Source organism: Epinephelus fuscoguttatus, linkage group LG14, assembly GCF_011397635.1.
Source record: "Epinephelus fuscoguttatus linkage group LG14, E.fuscoguttatus.final_Chr_v1".
Classification (NCBI taxonomy): Eukaryota; Metazoa; Chordata; class Actinopteri; order Perciformes; family Serranidae; genus Epinephelus; species Epinephelus fuscoguttatus.
In genome coordinates, this window is record NC_064765.1 from 14,938,082 (window position 1) to 14,957,760 (window position 19,679).

The window sequence follows — 19,679 nt, forward strand, 5'->3', positions numbered from 1 at the left end:
AGCAACATTTTTTCCCCTAAGAATTACTTCCCTAATATTGTCTTTCAATAAATTAAATTATATGGTCTTCTTTATTACCTAAACAAATAATAATGCACAGTATTTTTTTTTAACTTTACTTTATTTTTTACCATGTCCCAGCTTAGATTTTTCTGTCATGTTTATGTTTGTCCCTAAAATCCCACCCTTTTATAATGCAAACCACTTACATATAATTCTTTTTTATCTTGTTTAAGGTATTAAATACACATCGTAAGTGTTTATGTTGATGGATTTTTTTTTTTTTTTTTTTTTAAATCCTTTGTATGTAAAGGCAGAGCATATCATTTTGGAAAAACCTCAAGCTACTCTCAGTCAAGATGAAAAATACATATTCAGAATCTTAAGAATCACAGCACTGAAACAGATGGAAAAGTGACTCACAAAATAAGGAATAGGGAAGATGTGCTTGAGAAAAGGTGGCTTATAGAAGATGGGAGACTATAACTATACTGTCATTGTATTAACTGTGTAATTCCATTTTTTTCTCTTTCATTATTATACTGTGAATGTATTGGTTGTTTATATCTTTTATATAAAAAAAATCCTTTATCTCTGACTGAAAATTTTCTTTGTCATGAATTGTAAACTAAAAAGTACAAATGCTGTATATATGAAAACGGGCTTGAAAAAAAAGTATAAAAAGATGATAATTATAAAATCCCTCCCTTTTAGACTTAATGATGGAGAACGTTGATAAAATTCAAAAAAGCATATGTATATATTTGATATACTTATAAACATTATGTGTAGGTTCACAAGCTAAATCTGTTCCTTTCTGCTCAACCAGTCCATCCATGAGGATTATTTTTCTCCCAAGCTATCACGCCAAAATGTTGCTATGTAATGGGTATGACACAAACCGCCCTAATTACTATATGATCAAATAGTATTATTTTAGAATGAAAGTCTATTCTTGACCTGAGAAACATTAAAATAACAAAACGTCATCATAATGTAGAAACTGTGCTTTAGCTTTTCGTCCTTAGATACTGAATGCAGTTGACCAGTTGTCATGAAAATATAAACTGTTTTTCTTGTCTACGCTGTTTTAAAAACTGAAGTGTATTCTTGACCTTTAAGACAGTAGTTGACAAAAAAAAAATCTCCAACTAGGCCGATTATTATTGCAGTAATATGTCAGTTTTCTTTTGAGCTTAGTGTGAACAATCTTTCTTGTAACCGCTTCACATTATGTTTCATATTTGCATTCAGTTGCACAGTATTTGATCTTCTCCTCTCATAGCAGTAGTCTGGCTGTTACTAAAAACAAAACTTCTGTTTGCAGAATGCATGTTATCCTGTGGGACTTAAACACAGCATTACAGACAGGGCAGCCTGAAGGCATCATTTGCATGTCGGTTTTTTATTTATGTCAGGGAAACAGCAAAAAAAAACACCAAATAATAATTCAAGATGTTTGATACCTGCAACGCTCCTGCCTCTAACACTGCGGGGCACTGTGGCCAGTAATAATGTACAACAATGTTACTAAACAACAGAGCAAATGACCCAAGTATTTCTTTATTGTTTATGTACAACACTCCAAAACAATATTTTCCACCAGAAAAACACAAAATGTAAAAGAAACATGGTATCTGAAACAGTTCAAAATGCAAACTCGGATCTTGACAGATAAAGAAACCAACTACACACAAACAGCAAAATGAGAAACAGTAATTTAACCGCCACAGAAAATCCTGCTTTATAAAAACAAGTCTGTTAAGTCGAGCAGAAACAAGCCAGCCCTTCATGCAATTACCACCACCAAACAACTTGTGCATTTGAGTCCTGTTTGTTAGCTGTTAGGAGGGATACTTAAAAACATTAATTCACAGATTTTCTCCAAAGAGAGGGGAACAGTTTGGCCTTGAGCCGATGAACAAGTGATAAAATCCTGGTGTTGATCCGAACCTTTTTTAATGGCATTTCAGGTTTTTCGTTTTTATGATTCTTCCTACAGGTTTGGTCATCTCTATAAACCTATATCTGCACATAAATGCAGGATCTGCAGGCAACATTACAAGATTTGGTATTGGAAGCATTCTGGTTTCCTTTTGTAGTCCGAGTAGTATATCATGCAAGTTAACAGTCCGTGTGGAGAGCAGAGGGGGGACATATTGAAATGCAATGTTACTGTAGGTATTTTTAATATATCTGCATTCATATAAAGACATCTGTAAATAGATCGTCATGACGCCTGAAGTCGCTTATCAAACTGTTAACAATGACGTGCAGACATAGGAGTATGTCTTGATCCAGAAATCTATAACGATTAATTCACCAATGACATTGTGGTTCTTAAACAGACTGCATCATTACGGACCATTTCTTAAACTTTCTTCAATATATTAACAAATCACATACATAATCTGGTCCAAATAAAAAAAAAAAAAATCAAAAATCAAAAGACGAGCATCTCGACAATAAAACTGAAACTGTTGATGACTCCCCCCTCCCTGCTCAGTAGTGACCTGTGAGAAAAAAGGACAGTATATATCTGTTAGTGCTTCTTAATGTGTGAAGGGTTCATAAAAAAAATCAGTGTTAATGTTCAAATCTCTGCGATCTAATGATAGAAACTTGGTTTAAACATACGTGGCGAGTAGGACCGTGATCGGGATCGTGAGCGGTACCCTCTGCTATAGTAAGGAGACGGAGATCTGCGTCTGTGGAGAGAAAACAACCGCATTACACTTGAGGCTTTTAGTGTTACACATGTTTAGGATCACTTAAAGAACTAGATTAATATGAGCCATAAAATTCTAAAAGCTTAATGTGTTTTCATATTCTACTTTAAATTCACTTAGCCAACTAAATGTCAGTCAGATTTACTCTTGATCTTTGCTAGTACAGGAGTAAAAGTATTCTAATATGATACTCAATGAACCATAACACTAATCAATAGACTAAGGGGCTGCGTCTTTACCCGCATGGAAAACGCGATGTCGGGAGCTGGGTGCTACTGTTGTGGTTTTTTTGGGCTAGCTATTAAGAGCACGGCAGCAGGTTGCATCTGAAATTGCTAAGCAACCTCAGCAAGCACAGTATCATGGCCTATTTACCCGAAATCCTGAGTGCAGAGCTGATCTTCTCCCAGGCGCTACTTATAAGTGTGTAGGCGTATTGTCCCTGGGACAGATATAAAGCTCTGGGTGGCCCTGCACCAAAACTTTTCCATATTTATCACAGACTGATGTTTACAGAAGAAGGTAAAGATATCTGCCAGCTGTGATTCGTTGTTCCTCATCACATGATATGCAGTGTGCGCTGTAGTGTTGTTTTTGGCGGCCTGTTTTAATTTTAGTTTTAGTCTAGTCTTTGTGTCAAACTGTCATTTTAGTTTTTATTAGTTCTAGTCACGTTCATACTCTTTTTTGTCTAGTCAAGTTTCAGTCAACTAAAAGTCTGAGCATTTTAGTCTTATTTTAGTCAGAATAATCCATGACTATTTTCATCTCGTTTTAGTCGACAAAAACTGATGACATTTTAGTGATGATGAGGATGAGGGAGAGTGGAAGCTGAATCCGGCCGTGCCAACATCCAGGTTTGCCAACGTTTCATCAGCCGAACTGGACGAAGTTACACAGTTGCAGATCGATGTAAATACAAAGTAGCTTGTGAGTTCCTGGTGTGTGTGCTGCGTGACTGGGGGAAATGGGTTTTTTTTCGCAGAGCTACATAACACACTTAAATAATTTATTTCATCACCTTTTGTTAACATTTCCTTACTCAGCACTGCTGTTTAAGCTGTTGTTGAACTGTTGTATAAAAGCAATATCACATGAGAGCAAGTGATGTTGTACTGTATATCGTCACGGCTATAATCCGTCTGCGCAGTGCGACGCACAGCCTAGGAAACAGAAATACTGCAAAATAATAATAATAACGCAACTAAAAATTATAACACTATTTCGTCATTTTAGCAAAGGTTTTATTTTGTAAACCACATTTAGTCTCGTTTTTATTCGTCAACAATATTGCATTATATATTTAATTATAGTTATCGTCACATGACCACCATTTCCGTTGCGTCTCATCTCGTTTTCGTCACGTGATAAAGGTTCGTTGACGACGATATTTAGTCATACTTTTCGTTGACGAAAGCAACACTAGTGCACTGCTACGTTCCAAAAGTTGAACTCAGTTTATCTTGGGGTGCAGCTGCTGCACCCTGAAAAATAGGCACTTGTGAAAGTGTGCGCGCCCTGACAATGTTGCCCTGGAGTTTGAGCACGTCTGCCGCAGTTCTACATTGAAAACAATAAATTTGAGGTTGCAAAAAACGCGGCATGTGTATGACCCCTAATGTGTCAAACAGGCTACAGGAAAAAGATCTTACCTGTATGATCTGTACTCTCTGTCGTCATAGCGATCATAGTCACGATCGTAACCTCTGTCATAACCTCTGTCGTAGCCCCTGTCATAGTCCCTTGAGGCACGCCGTGATGAACCACTGCTGCTACTACCACCGCCGCTGCCACCACCGCCGCCACCACCACCACCACTGTGAAAATACACAGAATAAAAGTGGAAGATATCTCTCACACACACAAAATAGCACCTGGAAAATGTCCCTACTGTAATGACAAAGCTGCCTGGTTAAGAAACACTCACTATGTGGGACGACCCATGTAGATTCCAGGAGTGGGCGTATGGGCTCGTTTAGTGATGGAAAAATCCACTCTGATCCTGCGCCCATCAAGCTCCATCCCATTAGCACGCTCCTTGGCCTAAACCCTCCCAGAAAAACACATTTTTTATCTAATAATATAACGAAACAGTTTGCACGTTTAACTTTTGCCCTGATCCCGAAGCAATGCAGACTTCCGACAAATGCTCCTTTCATACAGAGACATGTAAGACGTGGGCTATTAAAAGCATATTCAACCCGCACATAACCCAATTATATCACAGCTATCATTGCTTCATTACTTTCTTACCATTGAAACTCCCAAACTATTTAAGTGTGATCAAAATGTACTGTTGTGTAATGGGTAGTGAGGAGTCAGCATTATAAAAAAAATAAAATCAGTGTCTTATCTTCCGTACCTCTTTGGAGTCCTCACAGTTTTCAAAGTAGACAAAGGCAAAGCCTCTTGAGCGACGCGACTGCTGGTCGTACACGATGTTGACGTCACTCAAAGGGCCGTATTTTGAGAACACCTCCCTCAGATCCCTCTCTGTGGTGTACAGACTCAGCCCAAACACACCCAGACAGTTGTTGGGGTCTGGGTTGGCCTGTTGGAGTAAAGAGAGGAGTGTGAAAATATTGTGAGCAACTGACCTGCCATACCACTGCAATAAATCTGAGCAAATCAGGCCCTGGTTATCTGACAAGAAAGGTTTTATAGTCCTAAAGATCAGACACTATAAAGAGCTTTTACACATGAAGTCAACATCAAATTGTTAAACACAGACTCTGAAAACCACTAATGAGACAATGAAGTCTTGTTAGATAAATACTAAATTGGGCATGTAGAGGAAGCACCTATCATATACCCTGTTGCCGATGTGTCTGCGACGATTTGACATGGGGGAACGGCTATGGCTCCTGTGCCGCCGGTACTCCCAGCTACGAGATCTGCTCCTGGAACGACGTCGGTGGGAGCGAGAACGAGAGCGGGAGTAGCGCCTGCGTGAGCTTCGATGGGAGCGGGACCTGGGGATAGATGTAGGGACAACTCTGAGCATGTGATGCTTTACACGACCTACAGAAATATTTCGCTTGTCACAACCTAACTTTGAAAACACCATCTTCATATGAACAAGAAAACAAAACCTGTCTCACCTGGATTTGGATCTGGATCGAGATCGGGATCTGGACCTGGAGCGGCGGGAGCCATCTTTTGAACGTGCTGGTGAGCGGCTGGTGGATTTTGCTGATTCCCCAGGGGACACGCTCCTTGAGCCATGCCGCGAGTCCTGGACAGACCAGACACTAAGATAAAAACCCTCCAAACCCAAATGTGTGCCACACAACAATAATAAAGGGCCAGGAGGTGACCGCATTGCCTTCTACATGCCCCCTCCAGAAAGAGTTGAACACATTTTGGCATTTATAAAGTTTGACACTACACATTAAGGGTCATATATTGCAAAACATATCTTAACAAGAGATCAAGTAACTTAAGCTAAAAGACAGGTTTTACAAAATAAAGTCAACCTTAAATATATGGAGGGGTTGATCAGTGATGTTTCTGATAGAGAGAAAAAAAAATTGTGCATGCTTAAGAGAAAGAAACAGGATGAAACAGAATAGCATAGCAGGCTGTTAGGAAATTACTCATACCCTGGAAAACTTCTGATCTTAACTTCATAACTTCTGTAACTTCATTACTTCAAAACAACCCTTCATTTCTTCTTTCTTCTGTTTGACCTGTATGACTTCTTTTTCCTCCTCTTCCCCCATTTACCATCTGCCATTACAACACTAGTAGCGGGGACAGATCTTGATCGCTTCTTTTTCAGCAGCCAATACATTAGCATGCATCAACACCATCAGCGCCAAACAATAACAACTTCACATCTGACACGTCTTCCGCCTTTTTCTTTCTTCCAACCTCAACCTTAACAAAGAACAAACAAGGGTGATAAGGCATGTTGGTTTCTGTAAGAGCCAAGAGGTACAAAACATGACAACCAGGAAAACAACAGAACTAACTTACATTAGCTGGATAATGTTGCACGATTTTAAGTTAGCTTGATATGGTCTTGATTGGTCCTAAATTATAATGTACGGAGTCAAATATGAACATTACAACCACTAAGTATTGACTATACGTCATGATTTAACGTTTACCTGTAATATATATGTAAATAATTCAAGTTGAGTAACGTTAGCCGAATGGTGCTAAAGTGGAAGTAGCTAACGTCGTGCTTTGTAGGCTGTTTGCTATAACGTCAAACATTTACGATACACTCTGTACTCTTTATGTTACTCAAAAAAGTGTGTAAGAACATATTTCAGTCAGGTTTGAGGCCAGTTTAAAATGTGTTGCCATCGCCCGACCTGCAAACGCAGCTAACGTCTAAGCTAGCTAGCTAACCTAGCTAAACTAGCTTAACGTCTTTCCAACTGTTATCTTAATTTATAACCGTAACTCACCTGCTCCCTAAAATCTTTTTCGTTGTCACTCATGTTATTATAACTATACTGCAGATGTGTAAAAAGTACGCGGTAAACTGGCTCTAACGACCGATTTCTCTGCCAAATTCACCGTATGTCAAACCGGTTTGATCCAAATCAAGCTAGCATTAGCTACGGAGGTAAACATCAGCAGCTAACACAGACCATTTCCTGTTACGGGGTGACTGTCAAAATAAAAGAGTTTTATTTGACAGAAAGGGCCAACAAATAATGTAAAATTCATAATGTAATAAATAAATAAATACATAAATAATAATACCTCTACATTTTATTGGTCAGGTTCATAATTGCCTGTGTCGGTCTCGATCAGGATGTGTTCCACCTTGATGTCACGTGAAAAATGTTCTGATCCTGAAGATCGAGGGTTGCATCGACGAGCTAACTTATAAAAGCTTCTAAAATCAATTTAAGCCCATAGGTGCTAAAATACTTTTCCAGTGGCATGGGTAATAACCTGTGTATTCTATTTGTTAGGCTGAACTAGGGCTTCTGATTGCCTGAATTGCAATAAATAGATAAATAAATAAATGATTCAAAGGGACGGTTTGGATTTTTTTAAAATGGGTTTGCATGGAGTACTTCAACATAGTCAGTGTATTACATACAGTAGATGTCAGCTAGCATGTCCACAGTTTGAAGAAGCATGCTGGAGTCTGAAGCTAAGCAATCGACTGCTGTGTATGGGTCAGTAACAAAATGCATTTTAGCCCCCTAAAAAGAGTCCCACTTATGATTATCAATATCAGTTTAAGTGTTCACTATATCGAGAGTATTTTCACCACATGTAAAAACATTTCCTTTTAGGGGGTGTCTTGCTTTTGCCTCTCCATTGCACCTGATGTCATTTTTTTTTTTTTTCATTCATAAATCTTCATCTTTGGACATCACTTGTGGAGTCCCACAGGGGTCAGTTTTAGGGCCAAAGGTGAAAAATTGTTTGTTTTGTATCAGGAATATTGAAATTCTTGTTATTTGCGGATGACACAAATTATTAATGCTCTGGGGACAAATTATAGCAGCTTCTGAAGGTGGTCACATCAGAATTTAATAAATTAAAGATGTAGTTTGACTCAAACAAATTATCGTTAAATCTGTGCAAAACCAAACTAATGCTGTTTGGAAATCAAAAAATAAATACACAAGCATTTATTAAGAAAGACAATGTTATTATTGTATATGAAAACGAATTTCTTGGTGTGATAATAGACCTCAAAATATGCTGGAAACCACGTACATTCATATGTAAGAACAAAGCTGAAAAGGAGTTGCAGTTTTAGGTAAAGCCAGACACATACTGGATTACAAAGCATTATACACCTATCAGCCAAAACATTAAAAACCACTGGCAGGTGAAGTGGATTACATCGATCGTTTTGTTACAGTGCAATGCTCTTCTGAGGAACCTTGGGTCCTGCCATTCATATAGATGCCACTTGACATGCTACAGCCACCCAAACCACATGACAGTCCAAGTACATCCCCCTACTGGCGACTGCACTCCCTGATGGAAGTGCGCCCCCAAGGCAGGACAATGCACCATGCCACACCACAAAAAGTGCTTAGGAATGGCACCGTGGATGTGACTAAGCTCAAGGCGTCAACCTGGCCTCCAAATTCCCCAGATCCCAATCCAATCAACATCCACTGGGTATGCCTGTACCTTTCCTCACAACTCACAGGACTCAAAGGATCTGTCAACAAGGCTTTGGTGCCAGACAGCACAGGTAACCCCCAGAGGTCCTGTCTCCATGACTCACCAGGTCAGAGGCTCCACCTTAGATCAGACTTGGCTCTGACCAGTCGAGGCTTGGACAAAGTTCCTCTGGGGTACTGGTTTATCCCACAGATGTTTGATCAGATTGGGATCTGGGGAATTTGAAAGCTAGGCTGATGCCTTAAGCTCTTTGTCACATTCTTCTGTTTTTGGACAGAGAAGGGGGGCACAAGTTAAGAGATAGACTAAATTTGAAACATTGTTTTCGCACCACTCTGAAAACTGTGTATATCAGTTTGTGGGGTGATTTAGTGGAATGCACTGGGTGAAGAAATCAAAGTAAAGAAATTAGAAGATTAGATGTACAAAGACAGGATTTTCACAAGGTACAGAAATGATTAGCGAGACTGTATTCTTAGTTCGTATATTCATATTTGTTTTATACACGGGGTAATATTGGTTCTCAGGTATTAAGAAGTGCAGTGGTAGTGATGTTTTGAGCAGTGCAATATTGTGATGTAACACTGAGAAAAAGGTTACAAGTTACTGAAACAGAGATTTTAGGTGAAGCCATCCGGCTCCAGATGAACCCTTGTAGCATTGCACAAGCCATTTAATGTATCAAACTCCAATTTAAAAAATGAAATACTTTATTACAGGGAGAAAAAAACAAATCACATTTTAAAGCATGAACTCAAACATGCATATGTGTACAGTAGTTTGCTATGCAGTATACTATACTGTAAGTCAATGTAATAGCCCTAAGTAGCCTCTTGCGGTATGCTCATGGAAAAGATTCACAGATCTAACAGCGCCTTATGTTACATATGGGGTAAACAACTATTAATGCTCCAGTCAAGGAGGGAAAACAAACCATACACACAATCTGAAAACACTTTCTCATCCAGTCAAGTCATAAATAATAGCAATACAAACATACTACAAGCGTACAACCATGCATCTTTTGTCTGAAGGAGAGGGGGAAGGAGGTATTTTGATTTTTCATTGTCTAAATTTCACACAGATTGAGTTTCCTGACTAAATCATATTGTAGTGCTGTCTGCTCTGCTGATAATCAGTAGAAGAGGGACGTCCAAATTCCAACAATCTAATTCTATAAATTCTGACTTTTGAGTTGTATGTGACCACATCATTTCTCAAAATATACAAAAGCATTTTCTCAGTTGAGCTCAGCGTCAGAGGGCTGAAGGCACTTCAGGCAGAATGTCAAACAGCAGAACCAACAATCCAATGTCAATTAAAAAAACTCATTCAGTCAGTAGTGCCAAAGCTTGTGTAACACACACACTTCTTCCATCCCGGTAATGTCTCCAATTACAACTCAGAGATTACAATGTGTTAATACGTCCCCCGACAGGAAACAGGACATAATTAAGACTAGTGTTTTGTTTTTTTTATTCTCCAGACCAGAACAGCTAGGCTTGGTTAGGTTTCAGTCAGTTGAGTCCATATCTTTGGCCCATTCGTTTCTGTGTCTTCACCATGTTTCTGTACACACATGCTGCTCCCAGTAAGAAAAACACTGTTGTTGTTGTTGTTAGGCGGTTAATTGAGATTGTTGCGACCCTCTATAGCAGCTTCTGATTGAGGATTTCCCAAATCATTAGTTTCCTGAAGAGAGGCATGTGACACTGTAGAGAAAGAGGAGAATGTTACTTTCAGCATTTATATTTAAAAACAAATGTAGAAAATAAAATTTAACCAAAAACATAAAAAGGGGTTCGAGATACAGTGATTGCAAATTTCTCTGCTGATTCTGATTTCCGATATTTTAAAAGTCCAACCTGCTGTGTCTGATTTGAGCCTATTCCAATTTTACTTCTTTCTAACAACTATAACAGACAGTATACACAAACATATTTGGAACTTTATTTAAAGCCACTAGAAACTTGGCTTGAAATAGTAAAAATGCACATATGCTATCCAAGATGAGAGCCTCACAAAACTCTGAGTGAAACTAAATGTTCATAAGTATTAAAAAACCTAGTTCAAACACAGGTTATCTGGCAGCTCAAACCATTTCTCAGGATTGTGAGGGTGTGATCAGATCACACTTGACTAATAGCTCTGTTTCAGCTCAAGAAATAATACAATTTTATATTCCTTTCAAACCCTAGCATTAAAACATTTTACTACTGTATAAACTATCATATCCTATCAATGGATGCTACTTGGAAAGAAAGCTAACTAGACGCACTGGTAAACTAGGTTAGACCACGCAAATCTGTGTTTATATTTGACTATACCTCCTGAAATATGGCGCTAATTGTTTAAGCATTTTCCATTCACTTACATGAAATTGTTAGCATTAGCTTTTTTATGTGAAACTTTTGAGTTTACCATCAACTACCCCAGTGGTCTAGTTATCTTTAAGACCAGTTCAGACCAAAAATTTGCGACGAGATGAGTTGAAACAGGCGACTGACTACCTGCAATGTGCCAATCTGCAATGCTCTAAAAACCTGCCAGTTCACACCAATGCAACTAGACGAGCTGGTGGATCATCTCTATGCAACAACTCTCTGTACTTCTGTTCTGATTTCCAGCTTTCCAGGCCTATTTTGTGGCTGAATATAATTTGTAGCTTCTTAAAATATGAATGAGACAGTTATAGTGAGATACTGGCTACAGGTGAATTTGTAGTAATGATGAAATGGTGAAAAACAGAAACAAAACAAGCATTAGATGGACTGTATTTATAATCAATATGCCACAATAATATAAGTAAGCAGCACCAATTAATCAGTCAATGAGAATGTGTGTGTGGGCGAGCAGCAGCAGCGACCCACTATCTGACAGGATGGAAACAGAGGGCTTGGCGGGGACAGACAGCAAGCTAACATGTTGCCTGTGGTCATTTTGACTCAACCAACAGGTGTCACTACAAGTCGATTGGCTGTAGAAACAGATGAAGTGCTTTACTTTCTAAAACCAGGCGCTACGATTTGACCAATGGTGTTGCAGGTGACACCATCAGCCTGCTTGAGTTGAGCTCAGATGGCCAGTTCACACCGCTTTAACTTTTCTCTGGAATGTCCTACAATGATTTGGTCTAGTCGCGAATCATTGGTCTGAAGCGGGCTTTAATAATCAGCTACCAGACTAGCTCATCATTTTTGTGTTTTTATTGAGTTATACCTGCCAGAGTGAAATGGTTAGCATTAGCTTTGCTATGCTTCCATTTCGAGATATTCATCAACTCCGTAATTAATACAGATTTGGGTGTTGTATCCCAGCCTGCCAATCAGCTGAACACAGTGGATTTCAAACCATGTGCAGCATGAATGAGAATAAATTACAATTTATGAAAAAGGTTGCAGCATCTGTAGTCAGTTACTGTCTGTTCGGCTGTTTGAAAACATGAACCACTGTGCTGCACGTGCAAGTAAATTTGACCAGCACGAGATTGGCCATGTCTGAGACGTGGCAGATCAGGCTAAAATCATCTGATCAAGGTCACCAGCCAATCGATTAGTGCATCTCTGATATTAGGTGAATATAAAGTGTATACCTGTTTAAAGGTGAGAGGCCTTCCTTTTGCGATATAGTCAGCGTATTTACAGGCAAAAACACCACAGTCACTGCCGTTTTTCTGCTGAGGAATCTCCTGCACAGGTGCAAAACATTAATCTCACAGTAAAAACAAAAATATTCTGTTTATTTATACGTCATTCATCCTAATGTGACTTACAGTGGCCCTCAGGCTTCCAACGGTCCATTTGGTGCAGTCGAGCTCTCTGCCTTTTTTTACTTTGTGCTCCTCTTTCAGGTAGAGTCTGGAAGATGAGCATATTATTGCATTCATGTGCCAGAATACAGGGTGATATGTGGAGAAAGTATTTAAAATGGCAAGATGGACAAAGCGTAAATGAACAATGAGGACTCACAGTAACAGACTACAGATGTCATCGTGTCTCTGGCCCATCGAGTCATACGACCTCACTGTCCTGGACTTTAAATCGATCACCTGGAATGAGAGAGAAGGAAGAATATTATCACCCCCCCAAAAATGTTCTTTTTTCCCTACACTGAACCAGAATGGATGTAATTAGGTCAAAATTCACAGACTAAAAAGCAGGGGTGTGACATCATTGTGGTTGTGACTCACAGCCATTGCCCAGTGGACGCCCAGGTGCAGAGGGACCAGGATGAGGTCGTAGAGGAAAAGGTCCACAGCCTTGGTCCAGCGCTTCACAGAGGCGTGTCCTCCAGCCTGCCCGCCTCCTCCACCCCGCAGCTTCGGGAAGAAGAAGGTGCTGAACGAGTAGATTTTAAATCCTGCTGCTTCGCCAGAGCAGCGCTCCATGACCAGGGACAGGTAGAAGTTCATCACCTTGGTAGAGGAAACATTTTAAGACTTTGTAAGGACCCATAGACACCCCAATAATTAACTTACTCTCTTTGCATTCTTAGCACATACCTCATCGTTGAGCCAGCTGCCTTCCTGCAGTGTGGCCAGGTCTCTCTGTGTGATGCGCAGTTTGAAAGCGGCACTGAGAACCAGGTTTGGATCACTCTGCGCCAGAGCACAGCTCACCTCCGCCGCCATTTCCTGCACACAAACACAGCAATAAAATAAAACAAACTGTATCCATGCTTTCACCAACGCAGTGACTAAACCTCACTCCTGAGCATCTCACCTTAGTCAGCCTGGGTATGTCCTCATCGCTGTGCCTCGTGTGTGGTAAGTGTGCAGGATGTGTGTCAGGGAGACTGACAGCAGGAGTCTCTCTGTCCACTAGATTGAGGCGAGTAGCTACCTCTGTAGAAAGGTCCAAGTCTGCGGCCTGTTTCTGCTAAGAATACAGATATATAATACATTTGCTTTTCTGCCCATAATCATAACTTATTGGGTGCTTTGACATGTCATGAGAGAGTGACAGAAATGCCTACCTTTGCACATCTGACAGTCTGTGTGTCCTCAATGGCTCCACTGAATGTCTTACTAAAAGTCAAGCTACCCCGCCTGGAGATGAATCATACAGAGATTAGTAAAATAGTCAGAATAACACACACACAACAAGTATGACCTCGGACATGCTGCACTGACCTGTCTTTGGTTGCTGGTGCATTCCTCCATGTAAACATACTTGGGGCAGCTGTGCAAATAGGACACATGTCAGTCTAACAGTAGATTCATTAGAACATGTTTCATATTTAAACAATTAGTCTGTTTATCTAAAGTATCAAAAACAAACAAGTCACTTCTAAGGTGAATAAGCGCCTTACCTGTGTATCCCGTCTTCCTGGGCACTGATTCAAAGGCTTTTCCTGAAGCAGCAGTTTTGTGATCGCCCTGTGAAAGCGACTCACTGGGAGCAAGAGGAGAAGAGGAAATGAGAGCAGCTCATGTCCTGCGGTGTCTTGTTAAATGGACCTTGATAAAATTTCCAAACACTCCACATGAATAATGGGGCTATACTCACTGTTGCGGTTTCGTTTGGTTGAAAGGTAGTGGTTGGCTTTTGCTGTATTTCTCGGTCACCATCTCCAGCAAGCGCCTGTAGTGCTCCTTATTGTTCTGTTTAATGGCCTGAAGGGAGAACCCAAATACATGATTACTAACACAGCCTAGTGGTAGAGATTCTTTAAGCATGATTAGTGGTGTTATGGGGTGTTTGTCTTGGTACAGCTCTCTGTGGTCTGGCTACAACTTGCTGTCGTTTCATCCACTGCATGGTGTCATACCACACTGGGAGCATTTTAGAAACAGAGCATTTCGCTACCCTAATTTTTAGTTTTGCTGATTTTGTTCTGTTGTGTGCAACGGGCTGTGACTGTCAACAAAAAGACAAGGCGTGGATTTTCATGAGCTTAGTAGGTCGATTCTGAAACGCGCTGTGGCGCATCTGTTGGAATTACAAAAATTGCGGGGAGAGAAATCTGAACTCTAGTCTAAGGAGTGCGCTTCTCTAGTTTTAAAAGGATCCCTATCAAGATTGTCTGTTATTTGTTTAGGTGAAAAACATATAAGCTCACATTCATTTTTAGACTTTTTTTAAACTCCCAAATATTGATACCAGTGTTGGACTGCCTTTAAATTTAACATCATAATTTAGACACACTTCTACAGAGACTTACAACTTATGAAAAATGTTTAAACAATACTGGATTATGAAGTATCTTTACACAAATCCAACCAATAAAGCCAAATTATTATTCTACCTCTTCCACAGTAAGACTGGGCTTGTAGCAGCGGTTGTGTCCAAAGCCATTGCAGGTTGGATCAGGGTTAGTGGTTCCCACCCTCAGAGCAGGTCTGGAGGGCAACAGCTGGAGGGAGCCTCTCCTCTCTCTGTCCTTCCCCCTGTCGGGGAGCCCTGCAGACAGCCCTGCCCCACTGGATTCAAAAAGATTATGTATATTAGCAAGGGAGCATGTTCAAAAGACACATTGATGGATATGCAGACCTGTAGGTATGTTTACAGCAAACTGGGGGCGTGAAGGTAACTGGATTGCATCTTACCTGTATTTCCTCATTAGAGGAGGTGAGGAGCTCTGAAAGGGATTCTTCCCACTCCTCTCATTCACTCCTCCTACTGGTTTACCTGTGGAGAAAGAACAAAATCAACCAGATGAAAATGGGGATACGGATGAGAGGACTACACAGTTAATTCATTTTCTCCTGCAGTAAAATCTGTCTTTACTTACTCATTCTCCACTCAGTACTGTTCAGCCACGAGGTGTGGAGCTCATCTATCCCCATCAGAGTAACAGGCTGGACCAAAACAGGAAATGCCAGGCAGTTAAACATGGAGAATACAAAGCAGGAGGATTAAATTTAAGTCGTGCTTACATCTTGATCTACTTCTCGAAACTCAACAGGATAAAAGCAGTTTTAAGTATCATTGCAGCTCACACCTGCAATGCAACTTAATTCACCACCTGTGTTCAGATTTTACTTCTTGGATATGACACAGAGGACTCTGGTCACGACGTTACAGAAATAAATACAGAGAAATAAGGACTAAATGTGTCTTCAGTGCATTTTGTATGAACGCCTTTATTCAGAACTGTTTACTTCTGATGACTCAGGAAGCATTAAAGTCTGTATCAAACTTAAAATTGATGTGTGTGATGGAAGGAGTTGAAGCACAAACCTGTGTCTCTTCATAATGTCTAGGCTTCTCAGACTTGGTTGTCAGCGGGCGCCGCAGCCTGAGCAGACCTGCTACCCCGGCGACAGTCTTCTTCACAAAGCTAATGACTACATCTGACACACAGAGGACACCACAAATCAACAGTTGTCTTCATTTGTGGGGGACATTTTGGAATGCATAAAGATTTTCTGCTTCTTAAACCAACCTCGTCTCCGTCTTTTCACCTCGACCTGGTCACTCTGGCAAACACCTTCTGCAACATCAACACTGTAAGAAGAGAAACAAGGTTTGTCAAAACAATGTCATGACACATTTCAGTTAGCTTCGATTTGTGAATATTTTATATCTTGATTATAAAGTTCTTAATGTTTTAGGTTCCCCTTTACGGTTTTAGAAAGCTGTTCAACTTGATGATCAGTCTATGGTGCGTTTGAACTGTTGTGGTTTTACCATTCAAACAATTTATTTGTCACATGAAATCATAAAATATAATTCCAGTGAATTGTAACTCCCTAAGTTCCTTGAATTTATGCTTTACAAAAAAGGCTGTAATAATGAATACATGTTGGCCAGTCTTAGGCAGGGTCTTCATTTAGGATCTTTGTGGCCTGAGGATAGAAGCTCTTCCTGAGCCTGATATATCAGGTACCTCCTTCTTGACCATCACACAGGTTGGGTAGAGCAGCTTCTATTTCATACTCAGTCAAACTAACAACTCTTTGCAGGGCCATGTGGTCATGTTCTGTGCTGTTTCCATACTAAGCTGTGATGTTTACTGCCAGGATGCTCTTGACGGTGCAGGAATAGAAATTCCTCAGTGTTTGAGGGGATACCCAGAGCGTCTGAGGTCAAACAGTCTCTGCCTTGCCTTCCTCACCACTGAGTCAGTATGTAGAGCCCAAGTCATGCCCTGGGTGTTTCAAGTGTTTAGCCTACCAGTACTGATGTGAAGGGGGTAGACAAAATATTTGGGTTGCAACCAATGATTTCTATTGTTAAGCAATCTGTCCAGACTGCAAAATGTAAAAATGTTGTGGAGAAAAATGCCTATCGTACTTTCCCGGGGTCAAATGTGACACTTTAAACATGTTTGGGTTGTCTGAGCAACAGTCCAAAACCAAAAGATACTCAGATTCAGTGATATAAATAGAGAAAAGCAGCAAATCCTCACTTTTAAAAGGCAGAAAAACGGTAATATAAAGTGTTTGCTTAAAAAAATAATCCCAAGGATTACAAGGCAATCAAAGTAATTGCCAGTTAATTATCTGCCACAACAAACTGTAACAAAAATGTATTGTTATACCTCACTAATATAAATGGGGGTGACATAACATTTAAAACACATCTCTCAATACAATATAGTTCAATACTACAATACAACTCATGCCCTGGATGTTTCGACTATTTAGTCTACCAGTAGTGATAGAAATGAGGAAGACAAAACGTGTGGGTTGCAACTAGGGCAGGGCGATATATTCTGAAAATTATATGATGATATTTTTAAGCTTTATCTCCACACACAATATATATCTCAATATGTTTAAATCTCCTCAAAAGCACTTGAATTAATGCTAGGACTGGGAGACAGAATCAAACATAATTTATTATTTTATTATATACTATTTCTGACCAAATACCCTCACTGATGCAAAAAAGTTGTACAAGTACGACTATTGTTTTGTTTTTTCAAAAAATATTACACAATGAGATTTTTGATCAATAATCATCAATATGTGGATATAACTAAGTGGGTTAAGGCAAGTGTTACATAAAAAGTCTGGTAAATTGTGCAATATCACGTTACAACAATATCCAAAATCTAAGACGCTTTATAGTCTTATATCTCAATAACAATATAATATTTTCATATTGCCCAGCTCTAGTAACTAAGGATTTTTACTGTTCTTCAAACATCTTTGAGTTGTCTGAACAATGGTCCAAAATCAAAATGTATTGTTATACCTCACTAATATACATGGGGGCGACATAACATTAACATTTTAAACACATCTCTCAATACAATACAGCTCAGCACATCTGTACCATTTATAACAGCATCCATAATCACCACAAAGTTGAATCAACATCTCTTTAAAATAGTTCAAACAAAAAATGAACATTACATCTGCTGCTGCTGCTGCTGCTACTAATAACATGTCCTGCTAGTGTTGCAATGTTGGTCTATATTGCCTCTAGTGCTTTTAAAAATGGTATGTCCTTTTATATCAACTTTGCCTCAAGTTGTGGCACTGAATCACATGTTTGATAATCATTACATTCTTGTGACTAAAAAATCATGTTAAAATCATTTCTTACTGATGTGTTCGAGAAATGTTTTAACTGTATGCACTGTTTTCTTTTTTTGTGTGTCGCTTTGTTTTGGTTTTTTTGCTTTGTTGTATTTTGGGTAGCCTTGTGTAACATCCTGGCCAAGGGACTACAGATGGAAAATAGCTTTTTGGCTAAGTTAATTCTGGCACTTTTATACCATGTGTATTTATCAATTTGCACTGAAACAACCTTCATGATAGACTGTATTAGCTTGTGTTAGGTATAGGAGTGCACATGATAATACATGTAATTTGTGTTAGCCTAAACATAACATTTAGGTGGCTTCAGGTGCCTTCAGAAAATCATATTAGCATACAAATGTAACATATATTATTATATATTTTATATGAATGTGTTAAGTTATGCTCAGTAAGTTTATCGATTAACTGAAATGGTACCTGTGTGAAATAAAGGAAGTGTTTAAGCTAGCAGTGTGACAGTTTCACAATAACTAACAATACCTGATGATAACTAAGCTAATTTAGCCGTTACTATGTTATGTTGCTCATTGTTAGCTGTGGTCATGTACCAACCGTTAGTTAACGTTAGCTAAAGTTAGCTAGTTAGATGAGTTAACGTTACCGTTAGCCACTCACCTCCTTGGTTATGTTATCGATTAACAGCTATAGGTAACGTTAATCGAAGCATTAAATAGCTAAGGAGATATAACGTTAATGGTGAATTAGTGAACACCTAAACAGAGTACAGAAACAGTTTTAATCTCCAACTACCGACCTCTGGTAGTTCCGTTTAGCCGGTCTGCCGTGGTTCTCCTGCCGCTGTGCTCCCGCTTCCACGCCAGGTCGCGTGGATACTTCCTCGCGAACGTTACCTTTCCCGGGCCACTCGGTGGGGTTTTGCCTCGTAACGGGCTCAAACAGCGACGAGATTCCGTCAACTATCCATCCATACATCCCAGACAAATACGAGAAGATTGTAGCGCGGTCTTCTACGCGGTCCAGGACTAGTTTACCACAGGTAAGATGTCACACAACGATCTACGACACACAGCCTGCCATTAGGTTAGCTTAGCGTTAGCAGCGCGAAGGATGTGCGTCATTTATTGTTGATGTTTCACGAAGAGCGAACGATTTAGACGCGTGCGGACAACGGGTGGGCGGGGCTCTACAGTGCAACAGAAAAATACACGACCGACCACAAGCGGCTTCTACGGAGATAATACACAAACAAACCCCCTGACCGAAAGGGTAAAGAGCGTCAGTGGCGGAGCAGATGATCATTGGCTGCTGCTGAGACGCTCAAACATCGATTATTGTTACATAATAATGATCAGTATCACTGTTACTACATCTCAGCGACTCTC

General features: G+C 39.7%; 2 protein-coding genes across 6 annotated transcripts; both read right to left on the reverse strand.

Moving 5' to 3' along the window:
* Window positions 1-1,543: 1,543 nt before the first annotated feature.
* On the reverse strand, window positions 1,544-7,337 carry LOC125900909 (transformer-2 protein homolog alpha-like). Of its 4 annotated transcripts, XM_049596186.1 has the most exons (9): window positions 7,148-7,337; window positions 6,567-6,608; window positions 5,831-5,964; window positions 5,542-5,701; window positions 5,092-5,280; window positions 4,657-4,772; window positions 4,382-4,546; window positions 2,638-2,708; window positions 1,544-2,513 (listed from the first exon to the last, which is right to left on the reverse strand). In XM_049596186.1, exons 1-9 carry the CDS (start codon window positions 7,178-7,180, stop codon window positions 2,503-2,505), a joined length of 921 nt encoding a protein of 306 aa, XP_049452143.1. In that variant the 5' UTR covers window positions 7,181-7,337; the 3' UTR covers window positions 1,544-2,502. The 4 variants fall into 4 exon arrangements, with proteins under 4 accessions (XP_049452143.1, XP_049452142.1, XP_049452140.1 ...); XM_049596185.1 differs by lacking the exon at window positions 6,567-6,608 and having other exon boundaries at window positions 7,148-7,336; XM_049596183.1 differs by having other exon boundaries at window positions 5,831-6,608; window positions 7,148-7,334.
* A 2,198-nt stretch (window positions 7,338-9,535) lies between these two features.
* On the reverse strand, window positions 9,536-19,414 carry senp2 (SUMO specific peptidase 2). Of its 2 annotated transcripts, none has more exons than XM_049596180.1 (17): window positions 19,091-19,414; window positions 16,230-16,291; window positions 16,025-16,137; window positions 15,576-15,642; window positions 15,391-15,472; window positions 15,090-15,264; window positions 14,351-14,457; window positions 14,154-14,236; window positions 13,975-14,023; window positions 13,818-13,890; window positions 13,565-13,717; window positions 13,345-13,476; window positions 13,033-13,257; window positions 12,812-12,891; window positions 12,616-12,700; window positions 12,436-12,531; window positions 9,536-10,555 (listed from the first exon to the last, which is right to left on the reverse strand). In XM_049596180.1, the coding sequence occupies exons 1-17, from the start codon at window positions 19,267-19,269 to the stop codon at window positions 10,493-10,495; spliced, it is 1,824 nt and encodes a 607-aa protein (XP_049452137.1). In that variant the 5' UTR covers window positions 19,270-19,414; the 3' UTR covers window positions 9,536-10,492. The 2 variants fall into 2 exon arrangements, with proteins under 2 accessions (XP_049452137.1, XP_049452136.1); XM_049596179.1 differs by having other exon boundaries at window positions 13,565-13,720; window positions 19,091-19,413.
* Window positions 19,415-19,679: the final 265 nt, after the last annotated feature.